Source organism: Marmota monax, unplaced genomic scaffold (genome assembly GCF_021218885.2).
Source record: "Marmota monax isolate L192 unplaced genomic scaffold, Marmota_monax_Labrador192_F-V1.1 WCK01_AAM20220418_F8-fsc00155, whole genome shotgun sequence".
Lineage (NCBI taxonomy): Eukaryota > Metazoa > Chordata > Mammalia > Rodentia > Sciuridae > Marmota > Marmota monax.
This window is the reverse complement of record NW_026694554.1, coordinates 2,162,397-2,188,167: the sequence shown is the minus strand read 5'-3', so window position 1 is coordinate 2,188,167 and position 25,771 is coordinate 2,162,397. Positions and strand designations below refer to the sequence as shown.

The 25,771-nt window shown below is 37.3% G+C and overlaps 1 protein-coding gene across 1 annotated transcript in view; it reads right to left on the bottom strand.

The window, feature by feature from the left end:
- Positions 1–18,547: 18,547 nt before the first annotated feature.
- The window catches only part of Wdr44 (WD repeat domain 44), an 89,168-nt gene continuing 81,944 nt past the window's right edge, over positions 18,548–25,771 (bottom strand). The window contains exons 15-20 of the mRNA XM_046420942.2: positions 23,428–23,619; positions 23,132–23,233; positions 22,790–22,905; positions 21,516–21,643; positions 20,564–20,698; positions 18,548–18,685 (exon numbers count right to left, since the gene is read on the bottom strand). Of these exons, the coding sequence (XP_046276898.1) occupies positions 18,591–18,685; positions 20,564–20,698; positions 21,516–21,643; positions 22,790–22,905; positions 23,132–23,233; positions 23,428–23,619 (768 nt within the window). The 3' untranslated portion in view covers positions 18,548–18,590. The remainder of the gene's footprint in view (positions 18,686–20,563; positions 20,699–21,515; positions 21,644–22,789; positions 22,906–23,131; positions 23,234–23,427; positions 23,620–25,771) is intronic.

Here is a 25,771-nt window from a genome sequence, read left to right as displayed (position 1 = left end):
AAACTTTATTTTATTTTTTTAGTTGTAGTTGGACACAATGCCTTTATTTTATTTACTTTTTATGTGGTGCTGAGGGTTGTCGAACCCAGTGCCTTGCACATGCTAGGTGAGGGTACTACCACTGAGCCGCAACCCCAGCCCCTCTTATTTTAAACTTTTAAATTTGGAGATAATTTCAAAATTACTGAAAAGTTGCAAGAATACAAATGATACAAAGAACATCATAAACTCTTTGCCCAGATTCACCTATAATTATCTTTATAGCTAATTTCTGCTTTTCTGTCTGTATACATATTCCTATTTTTCTGAACCATTGAGAGTTACATTATTTATGACCTCTAAATACTTTAGTGTACATTTTGTAAGAAGGGGGATATTCTTTTACATAACCACAATACAGTTGTCAACTTAGGAAATTTAATACTGAGACAGTAATTTTATTTAATCTACCTTCCAATTTTGTCTATTGACCCAATAATATCTTTTATAACATTATCCCCCTCCTCCCTTACAGAATCCAGTCCAGGATCCGGTAAGCATATAATTGTCATGTCACTTTAATCTTCTTTAATCTGATAACATTTCCACAGGCTTTGTCTTTTATGACATTGACAGTTTTGAAAACTACAGTTCCCACTTTACTTTCCTCTTGTTTTCCTTTCAATAAAATGTTCCTTTTGGGGGTTTCTTTTTATTATTATTATTAGAGCATTGTAGTTATACATAGTAGTTGGATTCTTATTTGGGGTTTCTTTGGTGTTTCCTGATGATTAGATCCAGGTGATGCATTCATTCTCAGTTGGAATACTACCTAGATGATGCTGAGTCTTTCTCAAGGTTTCAAACTGAAAATGAGTTATCTATTAGCCAGCCCCTCACTTGGTGATGTTAATTTTGATCATTTTCTCAAAATGATGTCCAGTTTCTTCTCTGTATTGTCATTCTTTTTGCTATGCAATTAACAAGCAGTCGTGGGTTAATACTTCAAGACCGTGCAAATATCCCACTCCTAATCAAAATCCAGTGATTCTTGTCTGAACCAATATTTACTATGCACGTGCAAAATGCTGGCTTTCCAAATCTGGTGCTTCCACATTTACCAATTGGGTTCTATTGTAAAGAAGATCACCCCTAATCCCATTTTGTTTATTTATTTATCTGCTTATTATTGGCAAGGACTCATGTTTTTTTTTGTTGTTGTTGTTTTGTTTTTTTTTTTTTTTTGGTGCTGGAGATTGAACCCAGGGGTACTTAACCACAGAGCCACATCCCCAGCCCTTTTTATTTGTATTTTATTTTTTAATTTGTTGGTACCAGGGATTGAACCCAGGGGTGCTTTACCACTGAGCCACATCCCCAGCCTTTTTTATTTTGAGACAGGGTCTTGCTAAATTGCTCAGAGCCTCACCAAGTTGCTGAGGCTGCCTTTGAACTTGCAATCATCCTGTCTCAGCCTCCTGAGCTGCTGGGATTACAGGTGTGCACCACTGCGCCTAACCCCTTTTTAATTTTTATTTAGAGACAGAGTTTTCCTAAATTACTGAGGCTGACTTTGAACTTGTCATTCTCCTGCCTCAGCTTCTGGTGACATCAGAGGCATGAGCCACTGTGCCTGGGCTTTTTTTTCCCCCTATATTCTCTAATTCATTGCTGTGTTTACATGTTTTGGTTTCGGTTTATTTCAAATTTGGCCTATCGTCCCTTCAAACTGATTCCTGTCCTTGTGACACACCCCATCAATTATTCTGTGGACTTCCTTAATTTCTGGCATAACAATACATTCTGGGTTTACTGTGTACCTACCTTGCCCATCCTTGGAATCAGTCATTTATTTCCTTCTTTTCTTTTTCTTTTTTTTTTTCTCTTTTTGGTTCTGGGGATTAAACTCAGGGGTGTTTTACTACTAAACTACATCCCTAGTCCTTTTAATTTTTTGTTTTGAGACAGGGTCTCACTAAATTGCTGATGCTGGTCTTGAACTTGCTGGGATTATGGGCTTTGTGCACCACTGTGCCCAGCTGCAATCAACCATTTCTCCAAGGAGCTCTGGTGAAGTAAGATTTTTTTTTTTAACATTTTTTTTAGTTGTAGATGAACACAATACCTTTAATTTATTTATTTGTATGTGGTGCTGAGGATCTAACCCAGGGCCTCACACATGCTAGGGAAGCGCTCTACTGCTGAGCTACAATACCAGCCCTGCAATAAAATCTTTTGAATCCAGCTCAAAGCTCTTCTTGTCACATCACAGCTGGGTCAGCCATGCAGAAACCAAAGCTATGTTTGCAGGATTTTAATGGAAAGCTGCATCTCTGGGAGTATAGGATATTTTCTGGGGAGTAATGGGAAACAAAGTTAGTTGGCAGGTAGAATTTTCTGTGGTAAGAAGATGGGAATCAATGTAGTTTTCCTGATCAGAATTATTGATAGGAAATTTTAGTAGAAAGAATGAGGAAGGGGTGGGCTTCAAGATGGACTTTGTAAAACTGGTTTTATTAGCTGGGACAGACAGACAAGGCAATTATATACTTGGTTTCTTGATATTGATTAAATAGAAAATTATGTAAAGCACCTCTGTCATAATTTCTTTGTATATTATAGGACCATCATAGCTAAGACAAATGATACCAACAGGAATCTCAAATTTCATTTTTGTCTTTGTAACATCAATTTCTTCTGCTGACTGTTTGCTTCTTGCCAGGGCTGACTGCAAAGAATTCAAGAAACTGATTTGGACCTCATCTCCTTTCCCTGGCTACCCTCTAGTGGAAGTGAACTGAAATTATACAAATAGTGAGGGGAAAAATAAACAAGTAGGTAACTTAGGAAGAGAGCTCTCCACAGTTAGAGCTGGAAGGACTTGAAATATCTTGGTGTCCAACCCCTTATTATGCAGATAGCGAAATTGAAGCGGGAGGTGGGGGGTGGGGAAGAGGGGGGTAGGGATTGAGCCATAACACTCTGTTTACCACTAATTCCTGAAAAATTTTCTATTGTTTTAAAAGGTCCATTTAAATGCAGAAGAGTTTATTTAAATTTACCCGCAGGGTGCTAACATTTGTCAGGCCCAACTGTTTTTCTTAGCTTAAGGTCTAATACAGGCCTCTGAATGAGGTTAAGGTGGCTGCTTAGTTGGTTTTATACGTGGCCTCTCAGGCCCCAGGGAACGAACACAGGAATATCTCTTCCTGCATGTTGGTTTCTAGCTAAATCCATCCCTAAACAATGCCTTCCCCCATATTTTTCCTTCCTCACTTGACAGATACCAGATTCTCTGTGATTGTGATACTGCCATGTTGTGACACCCACATGTTGAAGTTTGAACATTAGAGAAGCAAGCCGAGGCAAGCATATGAAGCAGGGTTTATTTAAAAAGGGGTAATATAGACTTCTCCTGCGAGGAAGAAGGGGGCCATAGCTGGTATCCTCAAAAGCGAGGTGTTCTGCCCTTTTTATATGTCCTAGGATTCCTTTGTTCTCCTGCCTTTCCCCCCTTATCTTTCTCCTTCCTTCCTATGTGAGTAGGCTCAGGAATGTTTGGTGGGATGGCCGAAAGGTGAGAAACAGGTGGGCTGAAGGGGGAAGGGCAGGATGGAGAAGCCCAGGACACATTAATTAACAACCTTATAGCCTCCAGTGGGGAAGGGCAAAGACAGGTTACTTTAGCCACAGGTTGGAGCAGGGGCAGGTTCTTGATAAGGGTGGAGGAAGGGCTCTGAAGAAATTAACATTTCAATCCCTCAGGGGACAGTCTCCAACTTGCTGGACTCACTCAAAATTGGCCTCCTTGATCTGACCTGACTCGACTTACCTATCTATATTGACTGCCTAATTCTGGCTTCATTTGTTCTTATGCTATGCTTGAGTCCACAGGCCAAAGGAGTGTTGTGTATCTTTCAAGAATGGTTTCAAGGCCAGGTTCAGTGGCCTGTAATTCCAGTGACTTGGAGCTTGAGGCAAGAGGATTGAAAGTTGGAGGATAACCTCATCAATTTAGCGAGGCCCTAAGCAACTGAAGGAAACCCTGTTACAAGTAAAAAATAAAAAGGGTTAGAAATGTGGCTCAGTGGTAAAGCGCCCTGGGTTCAATCCCAGGTACCCCCCCCACCAAAAAAATTATATATATATATATATTTGTAGGTAGTGGTTTGCTGGTGTTGGCTTGTGAGAGTTGATTATTAAAATTTGAAAGCCATTTGTTAAACACAAGTAATATTTAAATCTCCACAAAATAAATTATAATAAAGGTAATAAATACTCAAAACTCATCACTTTTAGGGGCTGGGGATATAGCTGAATTGGTAGAGTGCTTGCCTCACATGTATCAAGGCCCTGGGTTCAATCCCCAACACCACCAAAAAAAAAAAAAAAACACCTCATCACTTCCTAATTATTTTAACATGTTGTACAATGATATATAATCCTGAGATTACTTATGTGTATTGTATCTGTATGCTGGAAATACTATATTAACAGTGCGTTTTTGTGTAATCTGCTGATGTCATATTGTCAGCCTGAAATTGGCATGGTGACAGTATTTATACCACAGAAATTGGCAAAAGGTACAAACCAGAACTCTGGACTTTTTTTTTTTTGAGAGCCAACTATTAAACATTTTCCAGTACATTGCTGACTGGTTGTGGACCTGGGGCAATCCATGACTCTACTTGTCTGTCTCTTGGACTTTACCCAAATGAGTTATGAGTTAGTTACTTAAACTTGTAGTAGCTCAGGGATCCTTAAACTTGAGGGTGCTGAACAATTCCCAAGGAAGGTGTTGGAAACAGATTCCTGCCTCCGCCCGCCCCCCGCCGAGTTAGTGACTCATGGGAAGCAGGAATCTGCCATTTTAATAAGTTTCTAAGGAAGGTGAAGCAGACAGACCACAATTTGAGAAGTCCCTATCAGAGTGAAAGGAGAGGGCCTTATAAAATAAAATAAAATGTCCTGTTCTTGACACTAATGCATGTGAGTGAAATGCTTTCATTTAATTGTTTACATTTATAAGCTTAAAATAAAACCTTTTTCTATTGGAGACACATGAAAACTTGGCTGATTGAACCCAGCTTCTAATGGTTTAGTCCTTTGATTTAGCAAATGCCCATATCAAGGGAAAAAATTGAAGCAATCAAGATACACATCCTTTCTGATCTCTCTTCATTACTTGAGCCATTTTTATATTGTCCTATAGGCTGCAGCAGACTCAATTTATTTATATATTGTTTGCTACAGGGAATTGAACCCAGGGCTGCTCAACCACTGAGTTACATCCCTAGATCTTTTTTTTTTTTTTGAGTGATTCCAAAAAGAAAAGCTCCTAGGTATGGTGAAAATCTAAGGCATTTTTCTTTCTAGAGATTTTTTTTTTTTTTTTTGGTGGTGCTAGGGATTGAACCCAGGGCCTTGTACATGCGAGGCAAGCACCAAGTACTCTACTAACTGAACTATATCCCCAGCCCTTTCCTAGAGATTTTAAATTATGCTTTTAACCTTCCTACACAGCTAATGAATATGTACTGCAATATTTTAAATATTAAGTATCATTTAGCAGAGATAATATTTGTTGATCCAGTTGATAATTTGGAGAAAAAAATCAGGGAAAATAATTCTCAAGTTGGGGGGCTGCAGTTGTAGCTCAGTGGCAGAACACTTGCCTAGAATGTGCAAGGCACTGGGTTTGATCCTTGGCATCGCATAAAAATAAATAAATAAAATAAAGGTATTGTGTCCATCAAAAACTAATATATATATATATATATATATATATATATATATATATATATATATATATATATATATATATATATATATAAAGATGCTATTTTGGGGCATGGTCATTGTAATTGGAAAATTCTAGGGCTAGAACTTGGTCACTAATGTGCCATTCTGATTGTATGGAAGATCACAATTTGTACTGTCAGTTGGGATGTGAATAATGAACAAGAAAGTGAGCAAATCCTAGGCTACCCTGCCTCTGAAAGATTGCTGACATGTATATGGATGATTAGAGTCAAAAGAAATCTTAGTCCAAATGCCTTTTTTAATTAGGCTCTCAGAGAACTACTTGCCTTTCCTGAAGTTACCAGGTACTAGAATCAGGAATACAAAACAGGGCTTCTAATTTCTTCTTTTTGTGTGTGTGTGGGGGGGAGCTGGGGACTGTACCCAGGGCCTTAAGCATGCTAGGGAAGCTCTACCACTGAGCCACAACCCTAGGCCAGAGCTTCCAGTTTCTAAGCAGGTTTCATGTAATCCATGATACTGCTTTTTCTTTTTCTTTTTTTTTTTGTACCAGGGATTGAACTGAGGGGTGTTTAGCCACGGAGCCAAATCCCCAGGCCTTTTAGTTTTTCATTTTGAGACAAGGTCTTACTAAGTTGCTTAGGGACTTGCTAAGTCCTTGAGGCCATGTAACCAAAAGCTTGTCCCTGTCCCCAATGCCAATCAATGCCAATTTAATAATGAGGACTTGGTTTTGAGAAAAATGAAAAGAAAGGTTTATTGCTTTGCTAGCAAAGGAAAAACACAGGAGACTCCTATCCCAAAGGCTGACTCTCAGGAGGACAGGGGAGTTTTAAAGGAACTTCAAAGGTTACATTCCAGGAGTGCTCTGGTAGGGGGTTTCAGGGTGCTCTGGTGGTGTGTTAGGATTCTCTTGTTAATTTGGGAGATATTCACTTCCCTGACCCTCAGCAGGCATCTCCTGCCTGTAGTATTCACAGGCAGTTAACTAGGGGAATAAAAGATAACTCTGTCTCCCCAATCTTGTTAGGGGGGAGAGGGGAGAAGAGAAAAATAAATAAATAAACCTTAGAGCAATGGAAGCTATATTCAGAAGGTGAAGGGCCCACTGTTACTGACTGTTGGCCTTGAAGTTGTGATCTTCTTGCCTTAGCCTCCTGAGCTGCTGGTATTACAGGCATGCACCACCATTCTCAGCTGTTTATTCTTAATAGTTTGTGCTTTATACTTCCATTTTAAGGATGTATTCCTTAAGTCAATTACTAGAAATTCTGACAAGATATATACCTATATCTCCTATTGTTATTTATAGTAATTCTTAGAAACTTGAATGTTCAATAGATTGCTTAAATTATTTCCATATGATTGAACATTTATATACCATGAACACATATTAAAAATGCCCATGATATGTAGCATGACTGTTATTTCAATTATATTGCATAATTATGTAAGTTTTTAAAATATATATGCATAAAAATGAAGTTAAATGCTAAAATAACACTGGCTGTCTCTGAATTATGTATTATAGGTAATAATTTACTTTTCTGCTATAGAAATGTAATTGCTGGTACCTCATTGTTATACAGAATACATATATGATGTTGTGATGAGAAAAAGAAAAAAAAAGTGTGTCACATTAGATTGGATAGAGAGAAAGGATGAGAGAGGAGGGGAGGAATAGGGAGGATAGGAAGGGTAACAGAATAGACAATATGATTGATGTATGTACATTCCATGTATGTTTTATATGTCAAAATTCATTCTGCTGTAATATATGACTAAAAAAAATTAAAAATAAATCGTATGGTAAAAAAAAATAAAACTAAGAATTAATTATCTATGAAAAAAAAAGAGGGCTGGTGATGTGGCTCAAGTGGTAGTGCGCTCGCCTGGCAGGCGTGTGGCCCGGGTTTGATCCTCAGCACCACATACAAACAAAGACGTTGTGTCCGCCGAAAACTGAAAAATAAATATTAAAAATTAAAAAAAAAGAAATGCAATTGCTGGTGGAAATACAAAAAATGGCACAGTTGCCATGAAAAACAGTACTTCTTGAAAAGTTAAACATATGACTCAGCAATTCTACTCTTAGGTCTATACCCAAGAGAAATGTAAACAAAATGTCCACACCAAAATTGTGCACCACTGTTCCAAACATCATTATTCATAATAGCCAAAGACTGAAACAACTCAAATGTCCTTCAACTGATGAAGGTACAAACACAATGTACAGTGAATTATTATTTAGAAATAAAATAGAATGAAGTACTAACTCATGCTACAACCAGAATGTACCTTGAAAACATTATGCTAAGTCAAAGAAGCGAGGCACAAAGGGCCACATTTATGAAAGTGATTCCACTTCACATAAAAATGCCCATAATGGGCAAATCTCCATGGTGACAAAAAGTAGATTATTCTTGTAGGGGAAAAAAAGTAAAAAGCTACTACTAATGGATACAGGGTTTCTTGGAATGATGAAAATGTTGTCAACTTGGCAGTGATAGTTGCACGAATCTGAATATACCATTGAATCAGTACACTTTAAATGGGTGAATTTTGTGGTATTTTACACCTCAATAAAGATGTGTAAAAATATTCCAAAGTGGGCTGTGGCTGTGGCTCAGGGGTAGTGCACTTGCCTAGCATGTGTGAGGCACTGGGTTCGGTTCTCAGCACCACATATAAATAAATAAAACAAAGGTCTATCAACAACTGAAAAAAAATATTTAAAAGTGCATGTGAAGGAATGGACTTGGATTTTAGGCATTTATTTTAGTATCTGAATGTATCTAAACGTATATTATCAACTCGTCATAAACTCTTGACATTCTAAGCTGTCAATCTGCTCCATGTCTGACTTTTATCTGGTATAGATGTATTCCATGTACACTGTAAAAACTGGGCAGAAAAAAATCAGCCTCAGGCTAATTAATTTTAATTCCAATTTTCCTGTTGTTATTACACTTTTATCACTTTTTAAAATTTATTTTTGTATTGCGGATTGAACCCAGAGGCACTTCACTACCAAGCTACACCCCTAAGCTTATTTTTTTATTGAGACAGAGTTTTGCTAAATTGCTGAGGCTGACCTCAAACATGCAATCCTTCTGCCTCAGTCTCCTGAGTTGATGGAGTTACAGGTTTGCATCACTTAGCCAGGCAAGACCCCCATTTCTTAAAAAATATTTTGAATGAAATGGCTTATTGAGGTAGTGTAATGGATGGGACTGTGTTCTCCCCAAATTTACATGTTAAATCCTTAATCCCCAATACTTCTGAATGTGTCTGTGTCAGGAGATAGGACCTTTAAAGAGGTGATTAAACTAAAATGAAGTCATTAGGTAGACCTAATCCAATCTGATAGTGTCCTTATCAAAATGGGAGAATGGATTTACAGAGAGATACCAGGGACTCATGGCCACTAAAGGGTGGCGACATGCAAGCCAAGTAGCAAGTCTTCAGAAGAAACAGAATCTTGCCAACACTTTGTAGATTTCTAGCCAACAGAACTATTTACTAATTTCTCTTGTTTAAGCCATCCAGTCTCTGATATTTTAATGATAGCCTTGGTAAACTAATACAGCCTATTCACTGCAACCAAGTTAAGGATCTATCAGGATTGCTTTTACAAAGGTCCCCAGCATGAGTCACTGTGATCAATGTAATCAACATTTAGTATTCATTAAAATGGCTCTACCTTTTTATATATATTTTTTAATCAGAAGGGAGAGCAATCAGTTATTCATAACTAGATAATTGATTTCATAACTTCCAATAAATTACTAATTCCTCAAGATAGCATTACATTTTACATATTTTCAAAACAGTTTGCTTTTTGCTAACTCAGAATATAGCTTGTATATAAGGAGGAATGTTTGTAAGTTGAATTAGAGAACTTGGTTTCTACTTAACCTGACTTTCTATCTCTATCATCCATCTACCCACCCACATCCAATTTAGTGAATGGCATGGCACAGAAAGATAAGAAAGTGAGAGAAGACCCCTTTAATCACATAAATATATGTCTAGACAGTGTCTGTTTTCCCTGTTAGATTCTCAAGGACTTGACAGAGTAAGCAAGCACTTGATATTTGCTGAGGAACTAAAACTTCAGTGCAGCAACAGGGAGGAACTATAAAACTGCTTCAGGAAAATGTTAAGTCTCTGAAAGCAAGGCAGGAAGCTGTGTGCAAAAGGATTTAGGAAGTAATGTTTACTTACTAAATAGTATGGGCATGTACATGATCAAATCCCAATAAATTTTGTCAGAGGAATAGATCATTTAAATTCAACTAATATTAAAAAAGCAATGTAGGTGGGAAGGATGGTGGAATGAGACAGACATTATTACCCTATGTCCACGTATGATTGTACAACTGGTGTGACTCTGCACCATGTACAGACAGAGGAATGAGAAGTTGTGTTCCATTTGTGTACAATTCTGCTGTCATGTATAACTAATTAGAACAAATTTAAAAAAAGCAATGTGGTGGAGAAAAATGGTGCTGACCTATGGACCTGAAAGTTTTGAATGGAAATTATGACATCCAAGACCAAAAGAATGTACATGAATACTATACCTAGTTGGTAAAGTTGTTTCATACGGGGGTATTAAGTTAGTAACTCTGAAACCACTGAGTATGTTATGCTAGAATTGAACAAATAAATAAATGAGGGTAAATGAAGGAAGCCTGGTTTTTTCCTGTTGGAGAAAGAGGTTGCCAATAAGCAAGGGGAGAGTGCTAGAATGATCTCTCACCTAGTCCCATGCAGGCAGTGGAATTTGGGCTTCCTCTGCATGTAACAGACTGGCTGCAAAATAAAGCTAAGAAAGAGAAAACAGCGAAGAACTCACAGGACACAGGAAGTAATTTTAGAGAGTGGGGATGGGACAGCTCCTTGACCTTAGGGGTCAAGCTTCCACACTGGAAAGAGTGAGAGAGAGCCTGTGTTTGCTTTATTTATATGGGGGGGGGGACTTCAAAGGTTTTCCATGGAATGTTCTTTGCCAAATAAGGTAGGGGGTGGGCTGATTAGCTCCCAGTGGGTCATGCCCAACTCCAGAGCTGTCCCACTAGAAGAGTAAAGGCAGAGATCTCACGCCTTGGGCAGTCTATACATGGGAATGCCAGGATCATTCACAAGGGGTCGAGACCTAAGTCCCTCATGGCTCAGTACCAAGTAGAAGACCACTCAAGTACCTTCATGGGTGGCATCCCACAATGATCCATGTGTTAATGAATTAGAGTCAGAGAAATCAGGAAGAACTCAGAGAACATAAGAAAAACAATATTTCATTGATAATGTGCACATCTACCCCCCAGGCCTTGGTATCTAATCCTATTCTCTAGTAGAAGGAACCAGAGCTCCTTGGATAAATGGATGATTTTAGGGCTAAGGCAAGGGAAGATTCTAGGGCTGGGGCAAGATGAGCCTGGAACAGTGAGAAATGACAAAGTAGAGAAGTGCTAAAAAGGAAGAAAGAGGGCATGTTGAAAGGACATAGAAGCCAACATGAAGGATCTCCTAATGGCCAAGGCTGGAACAAAAGAATGCAGTTTTAGATTATACCTCAAAGCATCAAAACCCATACATCCATGCTGACACAAATACATGATTAAATGAATGAATGAAGGAGGAGAGACCTAGCTCCTGTATATAACAATTCCAAATAAGTTATATAGTTACTTGCTTCTTGAGGAGATGGGGCTTGGCTCCTTCCCACCCCTTCAGTTTGGGCTATGCTTATCACTTCTGCAGTAGTTTGATCTGGGATGTCTCCCAAAGGCCCATGTGTTAAAGGCTTGGTCCCCAGCCCATGGAGCTCTTACGAGGCAGTGGAACCTATAAGAGGTCAGGCCTAGTGAAAGGAAGTTAGGACACTGGAGGTGTGCCACTGAAGGAGATAGTGGGATACCAGCCCTTTTCTCTTTTTTTACCTGATGATGAGGTGAGTGGTTTCACTCCACCCAGATTCTATCATGATATGTTGCCTCATACAGGCCCCAAACAACAAAGCCAAACAATCATTGACTGAAACTTTCAAAGCTGTGAGTCAAAATAAACCTTTTTTCTTTATAAATTGGTTATCTCAATTATTTGTTATAGTAATGGAAAGCTGACCAACACAACTTCCAAAGAGTTGAGTATGGAATTGGAGAAAAAAAATAACTTTATTATAGAGAAACCTGAGTGCTGCCTCCACCAGGTGATAAGTTGTGTTGAGGTACCTCTGACACAATGAAAAGAACAATTCACCTCAGTGGTCTTCTTCCCAAAAGTCTATAATCCTAGATGAACCATGGGAAAGACCTCAGACAAACCCAAATTGAGGGATGTTCAACAAAATACTTGGCTAGTACTTCTCAAAAACTTTAAGGTCATCAAAAGTATGAAAAATTCTAAAAACTGTCAGGACTCAGAGGAACCTAAGGATACATTAAGACCAAATGTAATATATCCTGGATGGGATCTTGGAACAGAAAAAGGTCATTAGGTAAAAACTAATGAAATCCAAAGAAGCTGTGGAGTTTGGTTTATAGTAATGTATCAGAGTTGGTTGCTTAATTGTGAAAAATATATCGTAGTGACATAAAGATGTTAACAGCAGTGGAAAATCAATGTGGGGATATGGAAACTTTTTGCAACTTCTCTGAAAAAACCTAAATCTTTTTTTTTTTTTTTTTCTGTTGGTACCAGGGATTGAATCCAGGAGTGCTTAACCACGGAGTCACATCCCCAGCCCTTTTTAATTTTAATTTTTTTTTTAAATTTTGAGATAGGGTCTTGCTAAATTGCTTAGTGCTTCTCTAAATTGCCCAGGCTGGTCTCAAACTTGTAATCCTCCTGCTCAGCCTCCAGCATTGTTGGGATTACAGGCATGTACCACCATACCTGGTAAAGAATCATCAATTCTAATATGAAAAGTTTATTTAAATTAAAAAAGCAGGGGCTGGGGTTGTGGCTCAGTGGTAGAATCCATGCCTTGCACGTGTGAGGCCCTGGGTTCAATCCTCAGCACCATATAAAAATAAATAAAGGTATTGTGTCCATCTACAACTAAAAAAAAATTTAAAAAAAATTAAAGCATATCAGCAGCTGGGGTGTGGCTCAGCAGTAGAGTGCTTGCCTCCCATGTGTGAGGCACTGGGTTCAATCCTCAATACCATATAAAAGTAAATAAACAAAATAGAGATATTGTGTCCATGTATAACTTTAAAAAAGCATAATATGGCTAAATGCAGTGTGGTATCCTGGATTGGATCTCAGAACACAATAAGGATATAAGTGGGAAAACTGGTGCAATCTGAATAAAATCTAGTGTTTACTTAAAAATAATAATGTACCATAGATGAATATACTATGGTAAATAATATACTGACATTAGGGAAAACTGTGTAAGGAGTATATGAAAACTCTCTTCCTTCCTCTCTCCCTCCCTCTGTTTTTCCTTCCCATCCTGTGCTGGAGATTGAACCCAGGGCCTTATTCATTTTAGGCAAGTGCTTCTACTAGAATTTCATATTTTTGTTGCAAGTTTTCTATAAACTTAAAGTGATTCTAAATTAAAAAGAGAATAATGCAATGCAGGGTAGATAAATATACAAGCAAATTTGGTTTGCTTGGACCACCCTAGATAACCTGCAGAAGGGTACTGTGGGACTCTGTAGTGAATCTCCACCCTGATTTCCACACACATTCTAATGTTGGCCCTGTTGAATAAACCTGAATGCATTTCCGGTGCATGTATCTAGAGCAGAAAAGTGGCTGTGGCTGACAGGGGGAGCCTGGGTTCCCTAGGAAACTAGATGACCCAAATCTAGGGAACAAAACAAAACTAAAAAGGGCCAAGCTTTAGAACTGAAAGGAACATGAGAACAGTTGGGAGGATGGGATCTGTTAACCATGGATTTAACTGGACAGTTTTCTCAGGAAATGAGACAATGATTCTTAGTTGGGACAGGGGGAGGGGCAGAGACCAAGGAAAATACTGATATGATTGGCATTCCAACTTTTCTGCTTTACCTATGACTTACTACCTCTTTTATGCATATTATCCTTGCTGCTTGTAATAACAGACTAGTAAAGACTGGCCTAAGAATCAAATGGGTGCCATGAGTTACTAGGAAGGGTAGAATAGACAGGGAAAGGGAGAAAAAGGGACATATCTAGGGCCATATAGTTCCAAACCTCTTAACTTGTGTCTGTGGCCATCTTCTTTACCAGACTGTGAACTCTTCCGGCATGAGGATGTTGCCTTATTCTTCTGTAGGCACAGCAGTGTTCTGTACATTGTAGATGTTCAATACACATCAATTTAATGAATAAGTAAGGCAGGAAGCTAGAAACCAGTGCAATTAGGAATGTTTTTCTTTTGAAAACCTAAGAGGAAATGTTCAATCACAAACATATCTTCACCTTTAGTCCTCAGAGTACTTAAGACAATTAAAATATTTGGTATTGGGGACTGAACTCAGGGGTGCTCTACCACTGAGCTACAACCCCAGCCCATTTTTAAAAAATAATTTAGACAGGGTGTTGCTAAGTTGCCAAGACTGGCCTTGAATTTGTTATCCACCTGCCTCAGCCTCCCCAAGTTTCTGGGATAATTAAAAATATTTTGCTAATTCAATTTTTCACTCCAATTGGGAAATATGGTATGTGACTCTTAAAATTATACAACTCGAAATAGAATTTGAGGGATGGATATATTATGTTAAACACATTTCAAAGAATAAAAAGCCACTGCCCAGCTATATAATTTGGAAACCAGTAAAAAAATGGCATGCTAAATTATGTTGAGCCATTAATATTTTCATTCTAATTAAGGTATACAAGACAAGGGGTGGGGAGAAAGCTCAATATGAGTCTTCAAAGAGTTCTGAAAAAATATTAAACTTGTTCATCTAGTACAGTGGCTCTTGGCCTGCCACAGCAAGTCAATGATGAGGTTTTCCCTGAAGAGGCTATTAAGAAATAAGGGAATATAATCACTTTTTTTTCAAAAGCTAAGTAAGTTTATTTACTTTAGTAGATTATTGCCCTAAGGTTATAAAATTATGCTTGATCTACTTTAATATTTATTTTTTAGTTGTAGACACAATATCTTTATTTTATTTATTTTTATGTGGTGCTGAGGATCAAACCCAGGGCCTCACACATGCAAGGTGAGCACTCTACCGCTGAGCCACAATCCCAGCCCCGTACTTTTTTTTTTTTTTAACTATTAAAATGTTCTCCCTTTAAAAAAAAAAAAAAAAAAAACAAAAACATTTATTTTTAGTTGTAGGTGGACACAATATTTTTATTTCATTTTTACGTGGTGCTGAGGATTGAACCCAGTGTCTCACACCTACTAGGTGAGCATTCTACCAATGAGCCACAACCCCAGCTCCAAAATGTTCTCCCTTTTATGAAGAGGTGATAATAGACGTTGGCAGTTTTAAAAACATGTATCTTGCTGGGTGTGGTGGCACACACCTGTAATCTCAACTACTCAGGAGGTAGAGGCAGTAGGATCACAAGTTTGAGGCCAGTCTGAGCAACTTAGTGAGAGCCTGTCTAAAAAAAAATTATGAATGAATGACAGACTAGGGATGTAGCTCAGTGGTAGAGTGATTGCTTAGCATGTGTGAACCCCTGGGTTCAATCCCTAGCACCGCAAAAACAAAAGTGTACTGAAACAAAAAAAAGCCCTATATTAATGCCTACAGTGGGGTCTGTCCATGAAATCCCTGCATCTAGAAAGTGTTTACATATACTGTTTTTTTTTTTTTTTTTTTTTTTTTTTGTGGGATGAGGTCTGGGAGGGCACTCAGGGATTTTAAAGAGGCAATGAGAAATGCATGTTGAATATACCTACTGGCTAGTCACCAAACTTTACATAGACATGATTTATCAGCAAATCTTTAGGATTTAGGTATTCCTACATTATGTATAAGGAAACAAAGTAAACATAGGATAAATAACTTGCCCAAGGAATGTGTTAGTAGAGGGAAACTAATCCAAGTTTATCTCAGTCTGAAAACTGTGCTTTCCTATAATACCGCATTACTTATTATTATGGTTTGGATGTAAGGTATCCCCCAAAAGCTCGTATAGGAGACAGTGCAAAAAGGCTTAGAGGACAAATGATTGGGCTATAAGTCTTACCAATCAGTGAAATAATTCCCTGATGGGATTAACTGAGTGTTAGCTGAAGGTGAGTAGGATGTGGCTGGAGGAGGTGGGTCACTGGGAACATGGCTTTGGGGTACATTTTCTATCTGGTGAGTGAAGTCTCTGTTTCCTGATTATCATATGAGCTGCTTCCCCCCCCACCACCACATTCTTCCACCATGATGTTCTGCCTCATCCTGATCTTCAAGGAATGGAGCCAGCTGTCTGTCAACTGAGACCTTTGAAATCGTGAGCCCCAAACAAACTTTTCCTCCCCTAAAATGGTTCTTGTCAGGTCTTTTAGTCACGGTGGTGAAAAAGCTGACTGAAACATTTATTATAGTTTCTAACACTAATTTTAGGGACAGATAGTGTTCAATTGTTCTTTGTATACCTTTTAATGTTACCTTTTCAAACTCATTTTCTGACTTGTAACTTTGCAGTGTATATAGTGATAGCAAGTATCAGTATTATGCTTTAAGCTTGCATCCCAACTATTTTTGTTTTTTTGTTCAAGCAGTCACATAACACCTATTAGGTAATATTCATATGGCATCATCCGATTATTTGCAGTGGAAACAACCAGCACCATGGCAGGCTACAGTGTTCAGAGAGAAGTCAAGGAAAGTCAAGCTGCCTCAAAAAGTTGAAGACATTGAGTTCTGGATCAACCACACTGCCACCCAGACCTTGGGCATAAAGGAATTGTGATTAGTTAGAGAGTCAATGACAAAGCAATTCAATCTTACAGGTAAAGTATAGGAGAATCTGGGCACCAAAGTAGAGAGATGAATATAGGGGAGAAGGGAGAAGGAAAAGGGAAGAGGACGAAGGCAGCATAGGGGGAGAAAACAAGGCAAACAAAATACAGTTAGCCAGAAATCCCAGAACACTCCAAGACCATGCTAATTAACAAGGATGAGTGTGACTCCCCAGCTTCTCACTCACATACTGAAAACAAATGGAGTAAAGAACATATAAGCATAGAGATGAACTCTTACCAGTTCCTTTTAGAATCAGACTTAAACATTTTTTAAATTTGTTTTTTAGTATTGGGGATTGAACCCAGGGATACTTGACTATTGAGCCCCAGCCCTTTTTTATATTTTATTTCGAGACAGGGTCTCGCTGAGTTGTTTAGGGCCTTGCTAAATTGCTGAGGCTGGCTTTGAACTTGCGATCCTTCTGCTTCAGCCTCCTGAGCTGCTGGGATTACAAGTGTGTGCCACCACACCGGGCTAAACTTAAACATTTTTTAAAGGCATGAAGCTAATGCTTTATCATTTAGGGGTGTAAAATCTGGCCTTCTGTTTGCTAAAAATCAAAATGACTGAAACCAGAGTTTGTCTTGCATTCCTGTTTAGTGAAGTCATCTGAAAATAAGTCATGTTCAACAAGTGTTGGCGACCAACTTTTAATAATACATATTTAATTTTCAGAAACATATGCTAACCATCAACAACATGGTCAGGGTTCCACTGTCCCAGATGTTATTTCATTGGTACATTATATTGATATTTACAAAGGCTTTCAAATTCAACAACAACAAAAAAAAAAGCTTGAATTTTTAAAAACTACAATGCTTTAAAAAAAATGTAAACAGTTCAATTTTACATTATTGTAAAAAAGAAGACTCACTCCTTAATGCGGCTTATTTTTTTTTAAGTGAGCAAAGCCTGGTGCTCATGAATAAAGAATGAAAAGAATTCTTTACATAGAAACATTGTGCTCCAGTGTGGCAAAGAAAAAAATTATATATATATATATATATATATATATATATATATATATATACACACACACACATATATATATATATATATACATACATACATATGTGTGTGTGTATGTATATATATATATATATATATATATATATATATATATATACACACAAAGAAAATAATCTTAAGTCCACAATTTAGACCACAAAAAAAATCTTGTCCCCAAATTGAGAAATTTATAAAAACCATTTACCCATGGTTATTGACCTATTGAAGATCTATATAACATTTTCAAAACAATAACTCAGTCAAAAGAGACCACTTTTATTTTTTCTTTGGTACTGAGGATTGAACCAAAGGGTGCTTTACCACTGAGCCACATCCCCAGACCTTTTTATTTTTCATTTTGAGACAAGGTCTCACTAAGTTGCTAAGGCTGGCCTTGAACTTGGGATCCTCCTGCCTCAGCCTCCCGAGTTGCTGGGATTATAGACGTGCACCACTGCACCCAGGGAGACCACTTTTCTTTAAAATGAAATTTTGTGCAAAAGAAATTTAAGCTAGAAACAAGACTATACCCCAGTAAGAGGCTAAAAGAGCCACTGAAATAATTTAACTTTGTTAGATTTAGTGCATGTAACCAAAAGGCACACACATGTGATTAATATATTAATATCTTTCATGCAGAAACTTGTGCATGTTCATAATTATATAACAAAAACACAAACATAACAAAACATAAAGCCTAATGTCTGGCAATGTTAATCTAGCCACATTCTTTTCTAGTCTATCAGTCCAGGATTTCCTAGATCATTAACACTGCCTCTCAAAAAATATATTATATTTGAAAAACTTTCAATAAAAATTAAAAAAGGATGTTAGCCTGAAATACTATATATTTTTTCAGTTCTGATACATATAGAAACTTACTGATATGTTTATTTTAAATGTCAATTTAAATTAAGATACATTTTTCCTTTTGTTAATAAACACTTTGATTGCTCCAGTGAAGTCAGCAGAGAGAAGAACTTCTGTGTTGTCTGTCTTCGCAGTACCTTAAAAGCAGAGAAAAAAAAATTCAGTGAGTTTGAAAGGAAAATGCAGCCTGCTGTCACAATTACCATATGCCCATGACACTCCACTTTTTTGGGGGAAGATCTTTTCCCCACAGTCTTTTCTGGCTTGTTCCTGTAACCTGTTCATCCTGCTGTACCTTCCTCCTCTCTGAGGTTCACTTCCACTAACTTTGTGTTAGCTCTTCTTTCCCTGGCTTGAGGGTATTATTCTTCCTTGGGGCCTGGAGGCCCAGATTTACTCTCAGGAGCCTAAGCCTCTAAGTCGTTTAATGTTTCTGTTTCATGAGTATAGGTTAGAGTGTTATTCAGTAGCAGGACTGGAATGCTGGCTGAATGGTACTAGCTGGGCAAGTCTATTGTTAACAGCGTCTCTAATGACAGTGACAGTAAGGTTTACTGTACTGCAGACACATTAAAACTGCCATGAAATGAAGTAAACACCTTAGCTCTATGAATGCTGACATCACCGTTTGCCTTTACATTCCATATGAAGATCTAGATAGCTATGACGAATGGCAAAAATGCTTACCTCTAACAATTGCCAGTTGGGTCAAAACATTTAATAAATTCAGTGTTAACTAATTCTATTATAAATAGGTAAAGATTATAGATGTAAGAAGAACTGATTAATAAGGAAAAGAATAATCTAAACTTTAATTGGAAAGTAGTATACAGGATGAGTCAGACAAAATGGTTTCACTTAGATGTACTAAGAACATATTCTATGTCTTTGAGCATTCCTCATCACCCTTCTGGTATATCCAAACTCATGCTGTGTAGCAGTAGCAAAGGACTTAAGTATATGAGAAAGGCTACAGAAGAAAAAAATTCATCATACACAAATGCATTGAGACTATGTAATAATAAAGACGATACTGATAATATCTACTATATACCAGGCATTCTGCTAGACACTTTGCAATGTTATCTTTAATTCCTATCAAAAAACCCTGTAAAGCAGGTTATTGCCACCATTTTATATACTAGGATGACAGGCTCAAACTGTCAAATATGTCAGGAAGAAAGAGAGGACAATCAGATATTTTATGTTCTCCATACCCTGGGATTAAGAGTTTATTCCTGCCACGTGTGATGGTGTAAATTGGGAGGCTGAGGTAGAAGCTCACAATTTTGAGGCCAGCCTCAGCAACATAGTGAGAACCTGTCTCAAAACAAACAAACAAATATATATATATATATATATATATATATATATATATATATATATATATATATATGCATATGTGTGTGTGTGTGTGTATAATGGGTGGGAAACGTAGCTCAGTGGTTGATTGTTCCTGGCTTTATTTTCCAGTACTGGAATAGAAAAATCTTAGATTATACCAACATAGGTGCAAAGCAACAACAAGAAAAAAAAATCTGAGAATAATCCATAGCTAGGATTTCCTGTAGAATATGAAGGGGAAACATATATGAGTGTAGAAACGTATAATTGTGTGGGTACAAAAAGAAAAAGAAAAAATAAGACAGAGTCTCTTCTAGAGATTACAGTCTAGTAGAAAAGACACATAATAAAGAAGCTTTGTACTTACATATACTGTTTGCATTTCTTTGAGGAAAATGGTTGCCTATAAAAACTATGAACTTTCAAATTTTTCATTAACTCCTAGATGAATTAAAAAAGCAAAATTTGCAAAAAAATTTACTAAAATGTTCCAAAATGAATATCTGACAACCAGTGCCAGTTATCTCACACTGGAACAAACAATGACTATTATGTTGTAAACAAATATTCTTTATGCTCATTAAAATATCATCATAGTCAACACTAGGTTAGTGAGTCTCCTAAGTAGTGACAAGAAAAAAGTTTAGGGCAAATAAAATATAGGTACCTACCAGTTGATGTGGTATCTAAAACTTCAGCATCTTCACCTTTATCACTCCCTTCTGATTTTTCAGATTGCATATCCAAAGATAACATCAAACTTGGATTTGGAGCAAAGATGGCTGATGTAACAACTGCATTATGTGCTGGAAAATAATTCACTTTAGGATAACTGATAAATTTGATATTAAACATCAAGACAAAAAGGTAATATGAAAAATATCTTTTAAAACCAACATACAAGCTGGGTAAGATGATGCATGCCTGTAATCCCAGCTAGTTGGGAGGTTGAAGTAGGAGGATTGCCAGTTTGAGGCCAGTGTGGGCAACTGAGCAAGACTCTGACTCAAACTAAAAATTTTAAAAACGGCCAGAAACATAGCTCAGTGGTAAAGCACCCCTGGTTCAATCCCCAATGTGTGGGATAGGGCAAAGAAACTAACATACATATATGTTATATGCCAAACATCCTTAAAAGCTAATGAAAGAGCTGGGCCCAGTGGCACACACATCTACTCCTAGCTACTCAGGAAACTGAGGGAGGAGGATCACAAGTTAGAGGGCAGCCTGGCCAATTTAGCAAATCCCTATCTAGATGGGCTGGTGATGTTGCTCAGTGGTAGAGCACCCCTGGGTTTAATCCCAGTATTGTCAAAAGGTAATCAATCAAACAAACAAACAGAAGTAACTAAAAGCAATTTAAAACCTAGAAGTATTTTCTAAAACAAAACAAAACCAAAACCAAAAAATAGAACACATAAAAGTTCTAAGATTCTATGAATTCTTACATTTTAGACCAAGACAAATTCTTCCTTGGCATAGAAAAATCAAACAAACAAAGCCAAATAGGATGTAAAGCAGTTATAATTGATAAACTTCTTAAATAATGCTGATACAAATTTATTCTGATAAATCTCCACTTTATTCACTTATAAAGATACACATAAGTAGGCATTTGCTTACCTTTAATACCTTCCCAGAAGTCATTACGATCTCTCCTGACTGAAGTGAACTTGCTTAAGTCATGATAAGTACTCCAGATATAAACATATTTATCTTCTGAACCACTAACGAGGTAAGTAAAATCATGGCTAAATTTTGGGAATAAAGGTAAAAAAATAATAAAAAAGAAAAAATATTAAAGTTTCTTTCTACCAGTACTTCCTAATTTAAAATACCTAAGACACACTTGAAGGAGCTTATTGAAAACTAGACTCATTGTCTCATTCTGGAGGTTCTGAGTGGGTGGTCTAATGTGGGTGCTATATGGTGTGTGTGTGTAACGTGTGTACTTCCTGAAGATCGAATTAGGGCCTCACACACACTAGGCAAGTGCTTTATTACTGAGCTAACCCCTCTAGTCCTGGCATCTGTATTTTCATCAAAGCTCTGGTCACTTTGATGCCAGTTAACTCACACGGGAACAAACAATGACTTAAGGGATGAGAGAAGCAGAATACTTTACCAGTTAATTATTAGGGAATTCAAGAAGAAAAGTACAACTGATAGGAAAAGAGCTGAAAGAAAGATGGCTAGGAAGAAGAAAAGGCAAGCTGGCAATCCTATTTCAAAAGGAGAGCCTGCAGATCACAAATTAAGAGTTCAAATAATGAAGCCTGTGACCCACACCTGTAATCCCAGAGGCTCAGCAGGCTGAGGCAGGAGGATTTTGAGTTCAAAGCCAGCCTGAGCAACTTAGCAGGGCCCTAAGCAACTCAGTGAGACCCTGTCTCTAAATAAAATACAAAAAAGAGCTGGGATGTGGCTCAGTGGTTAAGTGGCCCTGGGATCAATCCCTTGTACAAAGAAAAAAAAAAGAGTTCAAATAATAATAAGTAAAGGTGTAAACATAGGGCACTTTGCTTTCTGAGCTCTTGTACCTAAAAGGAAAAAGACAACGGTGGGGGTGTTGGGGTAATCCTCCTATTAAAAGCTTACATAACAAATGAAAGCAAAAATTTTGAAGCTAAGAGTCTTCTAATCCTGGCTCTGCAACTGTGACTTTGACCAATCAACTTTTGGGGTTTTGGTTTCTTCATCTGTAGAATAGGGGCCATTCTAAGTCTTATCAACCATACATGTAGACAAAGTAAGTATTGCATGATGATATGAGATGCCAGGTACAAAGTTCAAAGAAACTAAAACCCTCACATAAAAATAAGGCATAGATCAATGAAAAAAATGGGAATAGGGAAAATGTTTTGATCTCTTTTGGGAATTTCTCAATGTCAATTTACCTGAAACTTGCTTTGATCTGGCTGCTGCTATTGACATAACCCTTATACTTCATGGATAGTGACAAATCTCTCAGATCATAGAGTCTGATTCTAGAGTCATTTGAGGTTACCAGTATCTAAAAATAAATAAAAGGAAAAGTTAAAAATATTAACTTTTAGTCTAAGTTAAGCTATTTTCATCAAAGCCAAAAAAGGGGCATTAAACACATATAAAACAAACAGACCTCAAAGCTAGAAACAGGAGTTTCCATCAGAAAGGGAATACATTTTTTGTCCAGATATTTAAAGTAACTTCAACTCTATGTGAAGTGTGAAGAAAGCTGGTTTTGAATAGTACAGTACCTTATTTTCTCCAGGTAAAGGCTCAATGCCAGTAATTTTCCTTCCAACCTTGTTGCGCCCTCTAGTAGATCGGACATGTATTTGTGTATGGTATTTCAGATGCTAAAAAGAAAGCATAAATTAAAAATATCAGAATTAGAACAAACTTCAAAGATCACTTGATCCAATTCTTAGACAGATATTTTTTTTATTTGTCCTACTTTACAAGTAAGGCAGGGGATTAATGACTTGCCCCAAACCACAAAAGCGTTTTATTAAGTATTCAATTACGTTACTCTCACAAAATAATCATTTACCTCTGTATCATAGAAAATACATCTCCCATCATATGTCCCGATTACTGCATATTTGCCATTCTGACAGAAATTTGCAGCTGTGATCAATTTTGTTTGACCATCTACTTCATTCCACAAAGCCACTTTTTTGTCGGGTATGTTCCAAAGACGAAGCTTTCCATCCAGTGACCCACTTAAAAAATACCTGTCATCCTAAAAAGGTGGCAAAAGAAAAGCTTTTTATTCTACCACATGAAGAAAAACTTGGCAAACCAAAACATTAAGTCTATTATAAATAACGTTTTAAAATGTAGATCTCATTGTAGAAGTATTCTTCTTCATCTTTTGTTTTGGATGTTAGGGATGGAACCCAGGGTCTCAAACATGCCAGGTAAGCTTTCTATCCTTGAGCCACACCTCCAGTCCCAAAGCACTATTCTTTAAGCTAGCATTAGTTTATGCATCAAAAATAATAAAAATTAGAAACCTCAGTATTCATTTTGGAGAAATAGCATTCTAATAATTTTATCCTATCCTTGAACTGCTTTTCTTAAAGTATGTATATTAATAGAAAATGTGTTTGAGTATGTATTGCATGGAAAAAATTCTGTGATTAAATAATTCAGAGAAATTCTGGATTGCAAAATGTTAAACAGTATTCTCAACTAATCCATGATTTGAATCTCTAAAAAGAGGGTAAAGCAGGTAGTGTTTTCCAATTTATCTCACCACACACTTTTTTGGGGGCAGATGGGGGAGTCCTGAAGGAACATCTAACAGGGCTAATACCTTCAAGGACCATGTTTTGGGAAACACTATCCTATACCATACTCTCCCTGAGATACACATAACACAGGGATAAAAGGGTAACATGGGTCAGTGGCTTACAGAACCAGTCTTTTTTGGGAACTCTAATACCTTGTCAGCAGAGAATCACTTCATGATTCAATCTCAGATCAGGAGTTCTTAGTCTGGGGAAATCTGACCCTACAGTAGATATCTATCACTGTCTGAAATCATTTTGGGTTGTCACAGCCGGCTGTGGGTTGGGATACTACCAACAACTAGTTGGCAGAGGCTAGGAATGCTGTTAAACATCTTACAACTCACAGGAGAGGCTTCTCTCCCCCTATAACAAAGAATGTCAGGCTGGGGTTGTGACTCAGCAGTAGAGTGCTTGCCTAGCACATGTGAGGCCCCGGGTTTGATCCTTAGCACCACATATAAATAAATAAAATAAAGGTATTGTGTCCACCTACAATTAAAAAATATTTACAAAAAGAATTTCAATAGTATCAAGGTCAAGAAATTCTGCAGTAAACTAAATCAGTCCTACCAACAAGCTGGTCTAATCTTGGGCAACATAAGAATTAAAGATTAAATAATTGGGGCACCAAAACAAGGAGGCAATTATCTTCTCTGCTTAAGATTATTGTTCTTACCTACTTATGATGCCTGTCAAGGACAATCAACAAATAATGGGCATTTTTATGACTATGGTTTAATCAGCCCTACTCATTGTATACTAGAAGAGATGAACAAGTAAAAATACTTCATCTTGGGGATTGGAGATGTAGCTCAGTGGTACAGCAATTGCCTAGCATGCATGAAGCCATGGGTTCAATCCCTAGTACTACAAAAACAAACCAAAAAACAAACAAAATAACTTCATCTTGGCATTCTTTTTTTTTTTGTGTGTGTGTGGTACTGGGGATTGAACTCAGGGCCTTATGCATGTGAGGCAGGCACTCTACCAACTGAGATATATCCCCAGCCCCAAAATTTTACTTATGTACGTGTGTGTGTGTGTGTCTCCAATTTGCTGTTTACAATTCTGCTACCTTCCTTCCAGTCATATTCCAAGTCATATTGTCTAAGAAAATGTCTACACCACTGCATTCTTCCCCATCCCCTCTCAAAACCCCTCCAGATCAGTAGACTTTTTTTGTTTCAAAAATAAAAATATACAGAAATTACTGACTGTCAGAGGCCTTAATAATAAAAAGCTACCCAGTACAATCACAATGTAAGGTATCTTTCTACCCTGATAGCTAAAAACAGAGACAAAGGTTAAATCTATCCTGCTGCATCTTTAGGGGACCAGGATAGCAATGTTATTCAGAAAGAAGCCTCTAACAACTTGATAGTCAAAACTGATAAGGTATTAACATAGATCAGACATTTTTAATTTTCATAAGTTTATGACCAAGTTCTTCTAAGGGTTCAAAATTATTACTACCTATGTCGTAAACCTGCCTAGAAAAGGCAGAAAGTATACTGAGGGGAAAAAAGAGTCTTTTCTCCTAATTTGGGTGAAAAGAGAAAGAAATGGGAATATGATTGAAATGTTACATTCAAAAGACAA